Genomic DNA, 17,230 nt, shown 5'->3' with positions numbered 1-17,230 from the left:
GTAAGTACTAACTGTAAATACACAGTACTTAAAATAAGGGCATTCTGGGTAACTGACTTAGTCACTTCTAGTAACAGCCCTTTGGTTTCGGATTTGAGTGCTTTATGTGCATTCTCACTATATATAAAGGGAACAGGCTTGGGAATGTGAACCGGTATCTTACAAAAAAAATCCCAGGAACTCACGACACAGTAACAATTAAAAGCAAACTTTTTTTTCTGTTTTAATAGCAAGTTCATCAAAAGACACCTCCTACATTCAAACTGGATATAATTTTATGGACATATGGGATAGAAAACAGTATTCACAGGAACCTGTTTAATATTGCTTTTTAAACCAAAAAGATATCTCCCTCATTACAAAATATTCCAGTTATTTCTTGGGGAAGGAAGAGGAGGGAATAAGGTAGCGGAGAGGATATCTTCCTTCTCGGTACATTTCCCTTCTGTGACCCTTGCTTACATACAGTAACCTACTAAAACAGAATATACATTTCAGAAGAAGCATCGCTAGAATCAACACCATCTGTCCTGGACGGAGCAACTCAGCCTCATCTCTCAAGATGCTAAATTGATATTGACCTTTGTAACTGTTCTTGCTAAGCAAGTTGAATAAACTGACAGGGATCTAACATTTAATTGATATGAAGCACAACAGGAGCTCCTTAAGTATTTTGTCCACCTTACTAGGCCAAAGTACAATCCACTGTGCACAAACTCACTCTACTTCCCTCAGATTGGCTCCTTCATTAAAAATCCATGTTCCGTTTGTGATAATTCAAATTATACAAAGAGTGGGAACTAAAGCTTACTTAAAATTCATTCAACTTCAGCAGGCAAATTCCAGAGTCCTGTGTAAAGTCACTGAAAAGATAAATTGCTTTAACTATGTTTTTGAAAAGCCTTAATGTAAACGTAAAACGTTTGGATGTAAGACCTGCTCACAGTGGGTATAAGATGTTTCATCAATATGCGTAAAGTCTGTCCAAAACCAGATTATGGTGGGCTCTGAATCTCTGCAGATGTTTAGCAGAATAAACTATTGAGTTCCAAAATTCAGATTATGTGAGAAAAATCTGATTTTGATTTCTTTAGCAACAAATTGATTTCAGCATGTCCTCATGTAAATTGTATATACTTAATACGGCAGCACAGATAACTAACAGAATGAAGCAAATCTTCCTAAGTATACAAGTAATTTAGGAGTTGACTATAGGCTAGTGTCCTAATCTGTAGATTAGGAATTTACAGACCTTGCCCAACAATATAAAAAGATGATTCTAAACACCCCACACCAAAAGCAAGCCAGAGACAGTCTGCATGAACATATTCTAATGACAGCTGCAATCCACTCTTCTCCACAGGTGGCGAGGTTCGTTCTTCTACCAAACGAAGCTTCCATTACTGACAATCGGATAGCCTAGACAAGGGTACAAAACTGCTTACCCTTACACAGGTGTTTCTTCCTTGATTAATAGGTTACTGTAGCTACAACAGATTTTTTTTTTTTGGTGGTGGTGGTGTTAAAGACTTTTTGGGCCAAGATAGCCTTGTATTTTGAAGTTCAAGGCATCCAAGAACAAAAAACCCTTCTCCTTGAAGGACCTACACCAGAAACTCTGTCCTTGAACCCGCGAGCCATATGAACTGCAAGCGTCTAGTGCTTGCTGCCTAACAGATGCCAGGGCGGGATTCAGACTGAATCAAGCAGCAATGCTAACACGCTCCCACATTTTCCCAATATGGACCAGCAGCACATTGCTGGTACAGGAACAGTCAATGCCTCCTGAAAGGTGCTGGAGTCCATATTTTAGAATATAGTCATAATCAGCCTGAATGCCCTGCACTGCCTCTTCAACTAAAAGATTACTTCCCTGAATTTCTTACACAGTTGATGGTAAAAGATGGCCTCTACAAAGTTCTCCAGCTTAACAGATGTTCCGCCACACACTCAAGAGGAGCCTCTCCCACTGTACAAGAAGCTCACAGCAGCTAGGCACCTGAAGTAATGCGTTTGAGATTGTATCAGTGCTCCTTGGCACTTTTAGTACCTGGCACTTGGGCAAAAAAATCTCAGCAACAACTTTATAGTCACCAAACACAGACCACGGTCACAAGCTTAAATGAAACCCTCCATATTTTAAACACAATGTATAACAACAGGAATACTGAGATCAAACTTGTAATTGCCTCTAATGTTAATATTTCAACATACTTTCTCAAAGAAGTCAAAGCTAAAGCAGCAATCCTGTCCATTCTAAAGTAGTCTGAGTTGCTAGAGTTCTATTGTATGCTGGCACCAGTAGCCAGGTTCTGCTGTGACATTATTCACAGGGGTTTGAGCATTCAAACGGGACTTATTTCCTATTTTAATACGAGAAGACAGCCAGCAAGGACTTAAGTTCAGAGTGTTTATGACTGTACTCATTCAGGGTGACAGACCATTAGTAAGATGGCAGCGCACCATGGTTTGAAAGCTTCTTTTAGAGGAGGGGAAACACATGAGCAAATGCCTAGCTTCCATTTCCTTTACATAAAGTAACATCAGCAATTCTTTTTTAAACATTTTCAGAGTCTTGGATGAAAAAAAGCACTTATTCTCTCATGTTTTAAGTACTCAAGTGTTTCTGTAAGTCACTATTTCAAATTTCTGTATCTTTATACTAGTATGAGTTCCTTAAAAATACCCACTAGAAGCAGTTGTGTGATAATAGCAATAAGCACTAAAAAACAGTATGAATGTAACTGCTAAGAATGTTTGTGATATAAAAATAAATTTTACTTACAGATGAGCCACCCTTTCTCCTTTTAGAGGAGGCAGAACGTTCCCAGAACCAATCAAGCAGTTATGCACTATAGCAAGACACTGCTGCACATCATCTCTTAAACAAAGAAGAAAACGCGATTACTTATCTGTTAAATGCTTGAAAACATACAAATAAAAACCTGTATTTTTGGGTGAAGTTTTATAAAAGCCCTTTTCTTTAGCTATATCACTTCTAAACACAAGAGGGAGCACTACAGAAATCAATCATTTTTTGATCCAACCTAATTCTATTACAGAACTCCAACATTCCACTTGGTTTTCCAAAAAACTTGTTTTGGAGATTTTTGGAGATTTTACATTCTGAAACAGTGAAGGAAACATCAGTATAATGAGATAAACTAATCTCAAAACAGACAGCTTAACCCCAAAAAATTGTTTTGAAGAATTTTATCTAAATTAAATAAAACCCATGAAATAACTCTCCACCCCAAGGCCAAGAAAAGTCCTTCCCACCATGAGTAGGATGAGGGAATTCCTTCTTTATGAGTGAATATTTTACAGTCTGAAGATAAATTATAATGCAACAATGTGAACAACTTACCTTTTTCTGTGTTACTTTAGAGAATTAAGGAATTCTTTTTAAAGCTGTCTCATCTAAAGTAGTAGCATTAGGTATACAGTTACAAATTTTGCCCTTTGTTCTCATCTTTGTGGTAAGCAGCTCTGATTTGTAAAATAACCCTTTCAGCCCTCTTACGAGGTTCCCTAACCAAAGAGCTCTTCCTACTCATGCATTACATATCAACTCTCTAAATAGGTCTGTTCAACAAAGGCTGTTAGAGTTTTTCACTTCATCTTATTCTGGAGCTCCTAAATACATTAAAAAACAAATGTTTGATTTCCAATTATTACTTCATGGAATACTGGGGGACAACAACAACAAAAAAGAAAATTTCACAAGAATTCAAGCTCCAGAAATACTGCAATTCAAAGCAACAGCAGGCTCACCTAGTATCCCATTTATTCACAGCTGTGACTCCCTCAGCAACTAATGGCATTCTCTACTCTTGCAGCTTTGCTATCTTGCCTTCCAATTTAATTTGCAATTCACACACTTGGCTACATTCTCCCAAATCACCACCACTTATTTCTATTAGGTAGCACAGTGAAGCCCCGACCAAATCAAAGTCCAATTCTGTTATAAATTAACATCTTTACATACAAGGTGTTAAAGAGAAAAGAAAAAAAAAAACCAAATAAACAAACATACAAATAAACCAAAGACTTAAATAGGAAGCATATCCTTTCTTCTTTTAGTCTAAGTATACTTTCTGATTGCAGTTCGGTGGCATTGATTTGTCAAGCGTATATTGCCTTTTTCAGATTAAAAATAAAGTGGGAACTTGGTCAGACAAAAATATTTGGGAGTCTGATACACCATGCCCTGCTTCATGTAGGGCTGCACTTTACAGCACGAGGTATAACGTCACATGCTATGAACATCAATTGAGTATATATAGCTTCAAGGACATGAAGGTTTAACACGAGGAATAAAGAATGCTCGAGATTAACGCTTGTAAACAGCTTCAGCTATTTGATACTTGCAAATGCTTTAGCACACACTAAACTCATGATTATCTCGTGCTTAGGAAACTATCCTTACGAAGCCATGGTTTCACACTAACAGAGTTTAACAAGATTGGGCAATTCTTGCCTCCATTACTGTTTGTTATGCCACTGACTCTGCACTGCCTCCTCAGTTTCAACACTGCCACTTTTTGCAGGGACACACTATGTACCTTTCACTCGTCGGAAGAAGTGGAGAGAGGCAGATTTCCAAGCCAAATCAGTTCTGTGTTCCACTTCATAGTTTAGGAACACAAATGGATGTGCCAACGTACAGGCTAAGAGTCTAGAGGAAGAGCTTTTTTTATTGCTGTCTACAGTTAAATGGGAACATAATTTGTGGTATGTATTAAAAAAAAAATCCGGAACAGAAAAGTCTTTATACCAACATAAAGTGTCTCAAGATTATTTTTGTTTTTAAAGAGCAATTCTGTTCAAAATAATGTGTTATCCATTTTATGAAATGCACTTCCAAGCTACACGTACTCTTAAGAATTAAAAATCTTGGAAAGATACTTGGAATAACATCCAAGAGAGTGTAACATTATAGTATTTTACTCCTTAATTTTTATAGTGCCAGTATGATTGGCAATACTTACTTAAAACAGACACGAGTGGATAAATGTACCTTCTCCGTACTACGTAGCACCACTAACCTGGACATTTCTAGTTTTCCAGTCGCATAGTGCTCCAGTCTGGTGAGCTCAGGCTGAAGAAAAGTATCCAGCAAATAAAAAGCGAAGTTTATTTCCTCAGATGAAGGAACATGCCACTGGATGTCCAAGTTCCACAGGTCACCTGGTTTACCCCAGTCCTACAGTAAATAAAGACATTCCATATTAACCAAACTATGAAACAAATATTCTTTTTAAAAAAATTAGCATTTAATATTACTAAAAAACCCCAAACACATGAACTAGCTGCTGCTGTAAAGCAGTTATCCTGACAATTCCAGGAAAAAAAAAACCAAGAACACAATAAAACCAAATAGAAATCCCAAACCTACCAAAACATCTACATGTACCTGGAAAATAACACATACCTGAAAGGATTAAAAGGCAAAGGACTGTACTGGTCTAATTCAAGTACAATTTTGTTATTCCTTTGGCTGGATACAAATTCAGAAATATTCTTAAGTACAACTCAGACTTTTGATACTCCTATAGAGAACATAAAGAAGCTAGCCCATTTAATAATACTCCTTTTCAGTTTTGAACCACAATCAGAAAACTTAGTACTTTCATTTTAAAAATAAAAAAAGAAAGCTAAATTTTAAGTTGCACTTTCCATACAACGCTAGGTGATCCCGTAACAGACAACTTTTTATATTTTGGCTTACAAAGAGCTCAGACTTGCTGTAGAATTAACACCACTTGAGTACTCGGAGAAAAAGGTCAATATTTATTACTAGTCCATATTCAAACATGAAGTCCGTGCTTCGGACTATATTAATTAATAGATAGGCCTTTGCAGTCTTCACTTACCATTTCCCATCGTTGTTCAATTTTACATGGTAATGTAATATTTCAAAACTTCACCATTTGTTCTTAAAATGCCTGACTGATCTGACTGGACAAAAAGTACAGAGAACTACAGTAATACACTTACTCAATGTAGCCTGCTATTACTTCTCTTCCTTGGAAGAGCAGGCTAGTCCTCTGTGAATATTACTTGAGAAAGTGACAGAACTGCAGTTTTACACTGGGGCAGGGTAGGAAGCATGTAAGTGACAAACTCAAGCTGTTGATGGCAATTAAGAGTTGATATAAAACACACTTTCTAAAGTAGCCGTTGATGTATGGAACAGCAAAGTAATTGTGAATGTTTTCAAATTCAAAGGAGGAATTTAAAAAAATAATTCTATTTTTGTGTTGGGTCATTTAATTAAGATTTTTTTGTTTGTTTTTAAATGAGTATCTGGCCTAACTAGATGTTCCCATCAGTTTATAAAACTGTACTAGCTTTCAGTAACAAGCATTAGATTATCTGCAGTTGTAAAGTTATGTAAAAGAACACTTTTCAGCAAAATGCAGTTTCCTATTCAAACAGGCTAGCTGAAAACTGCTGCACTGTTCACCTGTAATACTGATGAATTGACCTCAAAGTCTTACCAGCAGACTAGCATATCACTTTTGACAGTTCAGTAATTTTTAATATTGCCACTTCTACTTTCATTTTCTCTCAAGCTCGGTGTAGAATCATTGTTCATTTGTTATTCCGCCTACCTGTAAAATACCGTATCTCCTTTCTTGCAGCTGTTTTGCACAGATGTACTTGTTTTTCCATGCACTCACCATTACTTGTTATATCTGATAACCACATTTATATGAAGAGGAACAAGGAAAGGCTGCAGCTCTCACCCACAAAAGCAGATGAAAGACTAAGTTTGTCCCAGTGCAACAATGCTTCCTATAACTGGATATTTAAGTTAAAGTGAACAGCAAAATTCTCCTGCTAAACCCTAAACTTAACTGTTTATGCCACTGTACTTCATGATAGCCGGGTCTCAATTAAATGCATCATATATTACAAGATTAAGAAACATGAGCAGGCACTCTTGTTTTGTATTATCTTATTGTAGTCATGCAATCATTGTAAAACACACATCATAAAACACTAATATGCCATGCTATAAAACTATTCAAAACAACAGTCAGTATTCATTTTTTGCTATCAATATAATTAACTTGTAATTTGCTATACATTTCAAAGCCCAAAGCATCTTTCAATTACACTTTCCATTGCTGCTACCTATGTTCAGAAATCTCCAAATAAAAACAAATAATATCGTGTATGATTGTTTTTTAAAAAAGAAAGTCAAATCCTCTAATCCTAAATAAATGAAAATCCTTGCCTTGATAGGAAAGTATTCAGAAAGAGGCTTGTCAAAGCCACCTGGCACACTGCAGTACTCTGTGGGGTAGATAAGTGTAGCAGAACGAAGAAGATGGTGCAGTAGGTTACAAGACAGAATGTAACCCTGCTTACAGGTTAAATGTAGGGTTCGCTGCAGTATCTTCCCAAGCTGCTCCCTGTACGGTAGCAACTTCTTTCCATCCACTCGAGTGATCTAATAGGAAAGACAAACATTTCAAAGGTAAACATAACTGATTTTGTTCTAGAGGACTAAAGAGAGGATTACACTGCTCAACCGATCCTGTACCAGGTTTCGTTCTGTACGTCACACTGAATTCAAGTTCAAGGCTGAACTTGCACATGAACTACCACTTCTACTGCTGTTGGAAAAGTTTAAGTAACACATAAGAACTGTGATATACATTGCTTCTTGATGCCGTTCAAAATTTGCTAGCAATACTCAGATTCATTTAAAAAAGATGTATCTTTAACAAAAGCATCTTACGTTTTTCCCTGCATGTATCCCTCTTCCCTCTCTACCCCTCAATAATTGTTTGTATTAAATGCTTTAATTTTTTTCAACAAACACACCATATGTTTATTTCCTTCAAACAGCAGTCACTTATGTCCCATTTAAAATCAGGTAAGAAAAAGAAGTTATGCAGTGTCATTCATACAACATCTACTTTGTTTTAACAGTGGAAGTTTTAATATTTCTCCTTCCAGGGGCATTACAGGATTCAATGATATACATGCATGGGGAGAACATTCTTTGCAATACCTCTGATAAAAGCTGAAGATTCCAAAGTAGCTCCTTATCTAGTTCTTCATCATGTAATACATCATCATCTAGAGGAACAAGCGATAAGCACTGCTGTAACTACGCTACAGTCAAGTTTTCTCAACAAGCTAAATCATAAATCAGATGCTTGCATCCCAGAAGTTTACTCCCAACCCTTCTATTGCAACCTTCCAACTCCTATTGCACCCACGTCCAACTGGAAGTTACTTTAGCTAATTTAACATCTTGAATGCTTTTTGAGGAATAGAGGAATGTCTGGAGACATTTTAAACTGCCACATTTTAAAGAAGCATGCTCTTGCAGCTTGATAGAATTCCGTCTTGCAATTACACATAAATAGTTGTTGGATTGGTTGTTTAGACGAAATAATGGACAGAATTAATTTTCCATCATTGAAATGAAGTTGGGAAAACACACAGAAGTTTTAAATATTATTTTTATGTTTAACAAAACTCAACCCAAACTGAAGCAAACAACATTAGAAATCTTATAAACTTACTGACTGTGAGGTGAGTTATAACATTGCAGCAATGTGGTACAAACAGCTTCAAGGATTCCTCAGGGCGGCACTGGAAACAGCATCATAAATAGCCCATTTTAAAAAAGACACCTTATGGAACTCAGCGCACACATTGATAAAAATCTTCTAACAATATTATTGAAAAAGAAGGTAGACTGTATCTCAACTCCAATTCAATCTAGAGTCAGACTGATGTCACGATTTTTAAACATTCAATAAAACCTATATTAAATTTAACATATATGCAACAAAAAATACTTGTGAATTAACCTCTTGAAATATTGCTATATGCAACCATCCAGTTTTAGAATACACAATATTAGGAACCACCTGTATTTACAAGAAAAATTAAAGATCTTGCATAAGAAAAGGTAATAGTATTGGCTTTAGGTTTTGGGTTTTTTTTTTTAAACTAAAGATCAAGTGAAATCAGAGTGTTTTCTCTCACTTTTACTGCAGCTCGGCACATATCGGCAACCATTCGACCAGCAACTCTCGTCTCAAATATATTTGAAACAGCAAAGTTAAAGACCTTCTCCAAGGCAACCTAAAAATGAGTCCAAGAAGATGGAGGTTACTTTTTTTTTTTAAACTAGGTAGCATCAAATGCTTCATGTTACACAGAAGGCAGCATCTGTACATAATATTGTATTCTTCTAAAACAGAAGACTGGAAACATGATTCACTTTAAAAAAATCATAATAGAGACACAGAGAAAGCAGTTCTGTAGAATGCTGAAAGCTGAGTAAAATGTAACGACTCTCATAATTAAAGTTGACAATATTATAGAATAGAAAGATTAAAAATTTATGTGAATAGTAACTGCTCAGGAAAAAAATCCTAAATGTTACCAGTGCACCTGACTTGCACGCTATGTAACACCTATGTTTAATTGTACAACTACTGAAGAATAAAAGCTGCTACAGAAGTAGCAATGACAAAAGGTTTGTCAAAATAGTTTCAGTTTGCAGATTTTCACTTTTTCGTTCTTATTTATTGCAACACTCAGTTACAGTAACACACTTGTAACTGGAAAATACATGAGAGCATCCTCTATCATTAATATAATTCAATTACAGGAAGGTCTATATTCCCCACCCCCAAGAGTTTAAAAACAAACACAGTGAGTGCTTTAACTGGTGACATAATGGGACACTGCCTTCAGCTGGAGATTGGAGACACTTCTAAAATATTCACTTGGGGAAGAAAGGAGGTCAGATAAATCTTGTTGACTAACATAAGCTTAGGGTGCTTCTGAGAAACTACACAGAAAAACAGTTTTCCCTGAATAAGTCACAGTCCTCTGAAAGGAAAACTATGCTCTTTCACATGTGAAATTGATGTAAAGCCAGAACATCCCTTAGTTAACAAATAAATAGGGAATTAACTATCAACTATTTAAGTGGCCAACATATTTTGAAGAAGCTTATTACCATCCAATACCTTGCAAGGCAAGCTGAACTATATACAGTGTAGATTGCATGCGATTAATAATGAACAATCAGGAAAAATACAAATTAAATATTTAATGACAACAAGGAATTAACTTAGGACTTACATTAACCAAAAGATTCCAGACAAAATCATACTAAAGTGTTCAGTGCAATGGTTCAAAACGTACAAAACCTAACATCTCCAAATACATAATTAATATAATGTAAACAGATTAAAGTGTTTTAACCCAACCAGCAAGGAAAGAATCTGTCCGTGTAACAACATGGATTCTCCACCCCCTTCCCTCAGAGTTATTTTAATGCAGATAATTTTCTGATCCCATTAGCCACAAGGCTCCTTGAACAGCTTCTTTTGCCCAGCTGACGACGAAGTGGTAAGGAGAGGGAGAGAAAAGGAAAGCAGGGGATGGGGTAGGTTAGCATTACCATCAGAAGACATGAAAAAAATCGTAACGATAAAGTGATAAAATAAGCTGTTAGAATGATTTCTCCTAAGAGAGCATCAAGAACCTAAGAGCTCTGTATTGATGTACATAAAATCATAAAGCAAATTGACATGAAGTACTAAACTTCCCCCCGGCCCCAGCCCTTTCCTCGGTTAAACGTGAAAGTTCACAACAGGACAATGAAGGAAGGCAGAATCTGAATGCACCTGTCATTCACAATAGAAAATTAAGCCTCTTAAAGTTAGATGGAAAGCCCGTGTTCTACATACCTTAAAGATATCCTTTGAGCACTGAGTAAGGATTGTACTGAAAGTAGAAGACAGACCTAATTCCACTAGACTCTCTAGATGAGTCATTTTCTCAGTTTCAGTCTCCTCTCTGGTTTGTTCTAGTGTGCTGCTCTCTATAAGTCCAAAACATCTACACAAATACAATAAGTATGGTTTTAGTAAGTGAAATTTGAAAGTTTTATTAAGTTCTTCATTCCAAGCTTTCACCTATCCTTAGCTTACTTACCTATCCATAAACTGTAGTACAAAATCCTCAAATTCAGCAGTTGCAGAGCACAATTCTCTTTCCACCTACAGTTTTCCGACGCAAAAGAAGCAGAAAAGGTTGGCTTTTCTTAAGGAAACATAATGTAAAGTTTATTTCCTATATTAACTACTTCAAAAACACTTCCAATTTTTAAATTATATAGACTACAGTGCATCTCCCATCAAAGTTTGAATAGTCTTGAGTACACTACATGAAACGAATTACTACATTTTTCCTTACACTGTCTTACCAAATTTCCTGGCCTTGATGTCTAGCCAGATAACCTCTCAGGGTGAAGTCAGGTCTGCCTCCATAGATACAATCTTTGGCCTTACTACCGATCCTCCTTTTCAGCAGGAGGTCAGTGAGTGGCAGCTGTGGTGGCAGACTTGGCTCTGCTGACATACTTATATTTAACGTTCAGCATACAAACTCCTCTGTTAATTTTTGAGTGCTGCAGCTCTGGGGCAATGAAATTAACCTTCTTCCAGTAGCTGAGCATTCAGAATCTGTGCAATCTGTAGCTACTAGCTGTTCTCAGAGCTACAAGAAGAGTCTTCTAGCAGTGGATGAGACATTTTACATGGCAGTTGCAACTACCGTAGCGGACACTACTGCTGCTGCCTCACTTGTAATATGCCAGATACAGCTTCACTATCTGTGCTTGAACTGCTGTATCAAAAGCAAAATCAAAAGCCTAGTGATAAGCAGAGAAACAGAAAAACTATTTCCCATTCTCTCCTGTATTTTTTGCTATGTGGAAAAGAAAAGGACAAAGTATTAGAACAATGCTGGAGAAATGGAGTGCAAGGAGCTCTAAATCTAGAGATGAATACAAACAGCACTCCAAAGCAGCAAACAGGTGAGGTGACCATGTCTAATAACAAAGGGGCAGCAAAGGATAAAACACAGAAGGGGGAGATGAGGCTCACTGTCTAATGATGTTATTATCTCTTGATTGGAAGAGATTAACAAGCATCTGAGGAGAAAGCAATAGAATCTTAATCAGATAAGAGAAGCATGACTGCAGGAACACTTTAAAGACGTGCAAGTGTTTTGAAATTATTTCCCATAGGAGGAAAACAGCCCTGAAAAGTTAGAGCGCATTAGTTTTTTGAAAAATAAATACAGTTTTCTGGTGGTTGGTTTTTTTTTTTTTTTTTAAAACACATAGAAAGTTTTCAACAACAGGAGACCAAAATACTTCCAGAGTCTCCCAGACAATTGATTAGTTACCTTTTACCTCGCTGGACTAGTTTTGAACTAGAAATTATGTATATGCATCTTACAGCACCACTGTAGTCATCTGCTTTTTTCTATTATTCTTTATTGTTACCTTAATGTTTTATGGTGACAAGAAGTTTCAAAAATTTAATGGTAACAAAGCTGCTATTTTATTAGACTCAGAAAAATTTAGATGGCGAGGGACCTCTGGAGACCACGTAGTCCAACCTCCTACTCAAAGCAGGGCAAGCTCAGGGTCAAATTAGCTGCACAAGGCCCTCTATAGTGTAAGTTGACATAAAAATATTAAACTGTTTGAATTTAACATTATCTGTACAACAACCTATCACTAAGAAGCAATGCTAAGAATACATGGCCAGTCTGCATGCTGCTGTCAGCTCTACCACACTGACCGGAAGCAAACATGATCCACATCTTAGTTTTTTTGTTGCATTTTTGTTTAATGTGGTTTTACGTATGCAAAAAGAGAGTAGCAAACCTGTTACAGTTCTGAAGAGATTATTACATTGCTAGAAATTAAATTGGAAACTAGGTTATAGTTTTGTTTTCATAACTGCACAGCACCCTTACCTCTGAAAGATCATCTCTTTCTTGCAATACAGATGAACAATCTACTAAAGGCACCAAAGTAGAAAACGTTGCAATGAACTGGAATGTAATCTGTTGAGAGTTGCAAACAGCTCTTTAATAAGCGTTACTGTATTCTACACATTAAAAAGCTTTTGCAATTAAGGTATTGGAGCTAAAGCAAACCATTACACTAAAAAAATTCCAGAGCCTAATTCTCCCACCCCAAAACTTCAATAGTTATCTCTGATTTCATATATAAAACTTATCAGTCGGTACTGTGCAAACCCCCCTCAATTTTCTGAGTAAAGTAACACTTATTTTGTGCTGAACTTTAAAGTTACAAAAACCCTATAATGTTTACATTGTTTGAATAGTCAATTAATATGAATTCTGAAGATGTGAGCTTTTAGGGCCAAATTTAATGAAAACTTAGTGATAAAGGTCTTCTTATTGATCTTAAAAGACCAGGAATATTTGCTAGGAGCTTTGGAACATCTATTTTATCTTGTTTTTTAGAGCTGCCCAAAAAGTCAGTACAATTCTTATCACAATCTGAATCTAAAGATTCACTTGGCATTGTCCGACAAGCCAAAAGCATTACCGTAAGTTAGAGGCTTGTAATAATAACTTTTTACAAATAAAATTGTGCAGGAACAAAATCAGGCTAAGAGCTTCTGGAAACATGAGTTACTTGCTTTCACAGGAATATAAAAAAAGCTTTCGGAGTAAACTAGTTGGCTAACTATCTTCTAAAAAAAGGTAAGATTTACACACTCACCATACATTTGCTGAAGTCATTTGGATCCACCCCAGGCAATGCTCTCATCAGTAGAGGTAGCATGTGTGTTGGACCTTCAGGAAACCACTTCCCCCCAGACACCAGACTACGAGCTACTCCAATTACACAGCTTAAAGTAGCTGTGAGCTGATGAGGTTCTGTCAACGTCTCAAGTGCAGGATACGTTCTATAAAGTTTAAGAGCAGTAATATTAGGAACAATAACGTTTCTAAAGTCTTCAAAGAAAATAAAAGTGGATTGCACATGTTATTTTCTACAGAAAGGGTATAAAATTTCCGCAAGAAAAATTCAAGCTAATCAATGGTTCCAAATTTTTTTTCTAATCTTTTCCCAATGGACTTAACATTGCTCTATTAGAAAATGTTCCTTTCATTTGACCAGTCCCATTCACAACAAATTCAGGATTAAATAATTTGTTAGCAGTTGCAGCATAGGAATTAGTAACTGCATGGGCTCCTAGATTCAAAGCTATGATGATTTTCGTGTTTGACCTTTAAGCTAATGCAAGCTGTGTACTTAAAAGTGTAAGGTTCTTGTGGCAAGCATGAAAACTTGCCTTGACTGCCTCTAAATAGATAAGGGATATATTACTTAATGTTACATTAAAGTCCATATCTTTTTTATAAAAAACTGTTAAGTTACTGTGATTTTTAAACCTTTTTTTACACTATGTACTCTTTAGCGAACTGCGTAACACTTCCTACTGTTATCAACAACCTACAGTTCAAACAAGAGTCATAGTGCTACCCTTGCCCTACGTCATCCAAAGCACAAAGGACCTACATCTACTCAACAAAATGAATTCGGAACTGCAGCCAAGGCAAACATACCAGTGATAGTTTGAACTACTGAGCAGACGTTCAGTCTGCTCTCAAAACGGAAAAAGTAGTCATACCCAATACGGGCGTCCATTGCTGTCCTTAGAACTGTTACGCTTGAAATGTTTTCATATAAGAGCAGATTTATCAAGTTTTTACAAACAGTTGAGTCAGGAAGGTATGGAACTCGGGAAGGGCTCTTCAGGATAAACTCATTTCTCCACTGTTTTTACAATATGAGTTGTTAAAGTACAAAAGACTGCATCGGAGGGAAAGCTTTTCATTGGGGCAGGAAAGAGATACATTTTTTTTTCTGGAATTTGAGGCACCAAGGCATTAGTAATAGTACAAACTAAGTATTTTACATGGGCACGTACTTTAGTGATTTCCTTATGAAGTCAGAAGTAATTTTAAACAATCTGTAACTGTAACATACTCTTGACACAAAACAGACATATAAAACATACACTCATCACTACACAAACACGCGATACCATCATTTCTATTTGGCCCAATTGAACGCTAGAGAGAAAGTACAAGGTGGCTCATGAACAAAGGGTACAAAGTCTTTTTTTTTTTTCAACTGATCCACCCACTATCTGATACAAAATGCTAACAGAAATGCAAACCACCTGAGAACCACCCTATATTGCACAAGCTATGAACAGCTCCTAGAACTATTCCATTTGCCAGATGTTTAAAAAAACCAAAACAAATAAAACAAAAAAAGTCCTCCCTCACTCCCTATCCTGACCCAGGTGATTGCTCGGGGTGTGTATTAGCAGCTCCTCTCACTGCAAGCATTCATTCGCAGCAAGGAAATTGCTTATCATTTCATATGACTGCTTTATGTATTTATTTGTTGGGAAGGGAACAGGGAAGTTATAATGTTTCTGCAGAACTTACTTCTCAAGTACAGGTGGAATTACTAATTCAGGACGCATCAGTGCAAGGTTCTGCAGGGCTTGTGCAGCCTCCAGGCTTCCAGTTTTACTAAACATAGCCAGAAGAACGGGTTGAATAATGCATTCTACAAAGTCTGTAACATCCTGATCAGTAAGTTTATGACTATCAGGCACAGGAGTTAACCAAGTCATTTTCTTGTAGCGCTCACGATGCAGCCTTCTGACAACACCACTGGGTAACCTCTGAAGTAGTTTCATTAGTTTGTTCTGTTGAATATACAAGAAATGCTATTCAATTACTTGGCAGTAGCAGAATCTGAGCTGCTAAGCGTACAACAGACAATTAATAAGGCCATATCTTGAAATTACACTACAATAAAAGAAAACTCAGAAAAGCTCTAAAATACAACGTCACAATTTATCATTAAAATTCAGTTCCCAAGATATTAACAGTTACGCTGCCAGCACTATACCTATTGATTTAAAAAATCATGAAAAATACACACAAAGGATATAGTCAAGAATCAAGATTACTTACCAGTAACTGGGACATATTTGAGAGCATTCTCTGCACATTCACATGTAAGCAAATATCCTATTCTAGAACAAGTCAGCTCCTTTGGCATCGCTTTGACCAGTCTTGCTATTTCAATCTGTACTCTCTACCAGCTATCACAGGGAGGTTCTTACATTCTCTAGCAGAAGACTCCACTAGCTACACCATCAAAAAGTTATGCTTTATCAAACTAGATACGCATTAAAAATATTTTTTGCTTTGGTTAATCAAAACTAGATTTTGCCAACTTGGAGACAGTAGGTCAGTAATATGAAAGCTATGTCACCCAAGTAATACTCATGCTGTATATCACCCTCTAAAGTGCTGACTTCTTTTTCCTAGCTATATATGAATTAGATGTCTAGTTCTGGACTTCTAAACTGCACTCGGTTAGATGTTTGAAGAATACTCCCATTAGCTGTGGTCCTGACATCAGAATAAAAGTATGATTTGAATGACAGTACAATCACATATCTTGCAAATTAAAGCCTCAGAATGTTATACAACCAAAAGACAATCTGGCTGTCGGAGCACATAGTGCATCTATCAACATGTTTGATTTGACAGGTTTGACCGTTGAAATGACAGCCAAAGTGACTGTCGACATGCAAAAAACTCACCAGCCAGCGCCCATTATTTGAAGGATGGTAAAAAGAGGCAATGCTATTGAACAATCCAGACAAGTGCTTCTGCACTAATTTACTTGGTCCACCCTGTAAAAAACAAACCAGAACTTTATTACACGGAATAAGTTAAAATGAACGGGTAACACAGTAGTACGAGGTACAAGTGAGCAAATTCTCTCCCTTCCCCACCCTCAGATCAGCACTAAGTAGCAAGTTGTCTCCATCTGATCTAATGAGGTTCACCCTAAAAGAGTCATCCAGTTGTTCAGCAGGTCCCAAGTGTGTATCCACAGTGGCACTTGTTTCATTTCCAGAATGCCACAGACAGTGGCTGTGAAACAAACCTTTCCATCCACATTCCAAACTGACAGTGAAACAATGTACTTCAAAAACAAACCTTGGGCAAAAGCCTAAAACCACGCTCCTGCAGTGAGCTAAACGGAACAAACATTAAATACATACTTGCTTAAAGCTTTGCATTAGTTTCTGTTTCACTTTATGAAAAAGTTACTAACCATCATGGCTGTGATCCACATTACCGCATGTCCTACATCATAAGCATTTGTTAAGAATCTTGGAACAACAACTTGATTGCTTCCCACCGGAAGATTTAAACTCCTCAAAATTCTGGTAAAAATCTGAAAAAAAGAAAAGAAAAAACATAAAAAACTGGCATAAATTAATTTTCTAATCAAAAGGTGTTT

At 36.6% G+C, this 17,230-nt stretch overlaps 1 protein-coding gene across 2 annotated transcripts in view; it reads right to left on the bottom strand.

Moving 5' to 3' along the window:
- Window positions 1-17,230, bottom strand: part of PSME4 (proteasome activator subunit 4) — a 70,192-nt gene that overhangs the window by 32,826 nt on the left and 20,136 nt on the right. Inside the window, exons 8-20 of one of the 2 annotated variants that reach the window (XM_076335214.1) lie at window positions 17,042-17,164; window positions 16,521-16,613; window positions 15,346-15,611; window positions 13,601-13,787; window positions 12,823-12,912; window positions 10,987-11,051; window positions 10,740-10,890; window positions 9,019-9,117; window positions 8,550-8,619; window positions 8,030-8,097; window positions 7,247-7,462; window positions 5,049-5,206; window positions 2,786-2,881 (exon numbers count right to left, since the gene is read on the bottom strand). In XM_076335214.1, coding sequence (XP_076191329.1) covers window positions 2,786-2,881; window positions 5,049-5,206; window positions 7,247-7,462; window positions 8,030-8,097; window positions 8,550-8,619; window positions 9,019-9,117; window positions 10,740-10,890; window positions 10,987-11,051; window positions 12,823-12,912; window positions 13,601-13,787; window positions 15,346-15,611; window positions 16,521-16,613; window positions 17,042-17,164 — 1,682 coding nt within the window. The remainder of the gene's footprint in view (window positions 1-2,785; window positions 2,882-5,048; window positions 5,207-7,246; window positions 7,463-8,029; window positions 8,098-8,549; window positions 8,620-9,018; window positions 9,118-10,739; window positions 10,891-10,986; window positions 11,052-12,822; window positions 12,913-13,600; window positions 13,788-15,345; window positions 15,612-16,520; window positions 16,614-17,041; window positions 17,165-17,230) is intronic. The other variant, XM_076335215.1, reaches the window with a different exon arrangement.

Source organism: Aptenodytes patagonicus, chromosome 3 (genome assembly GCF_965638725.1).
Source record: "Aptenodytes patagonicus chromosome 3, bAptPat1.pri.cur, whole genome shotgun sequence".
NCBI classification, from domain to species: Eukaryota; Metazoa; Chordata; class Aves; order Sphenisciformes; family Spheniscidae; genus Aptenodytes; species Aptenodytes patagonicus.
Note: the sequence above shows the minus strand (reverse complement) of the source record. Positions and strands in the feature narration are given on the sequence as shown.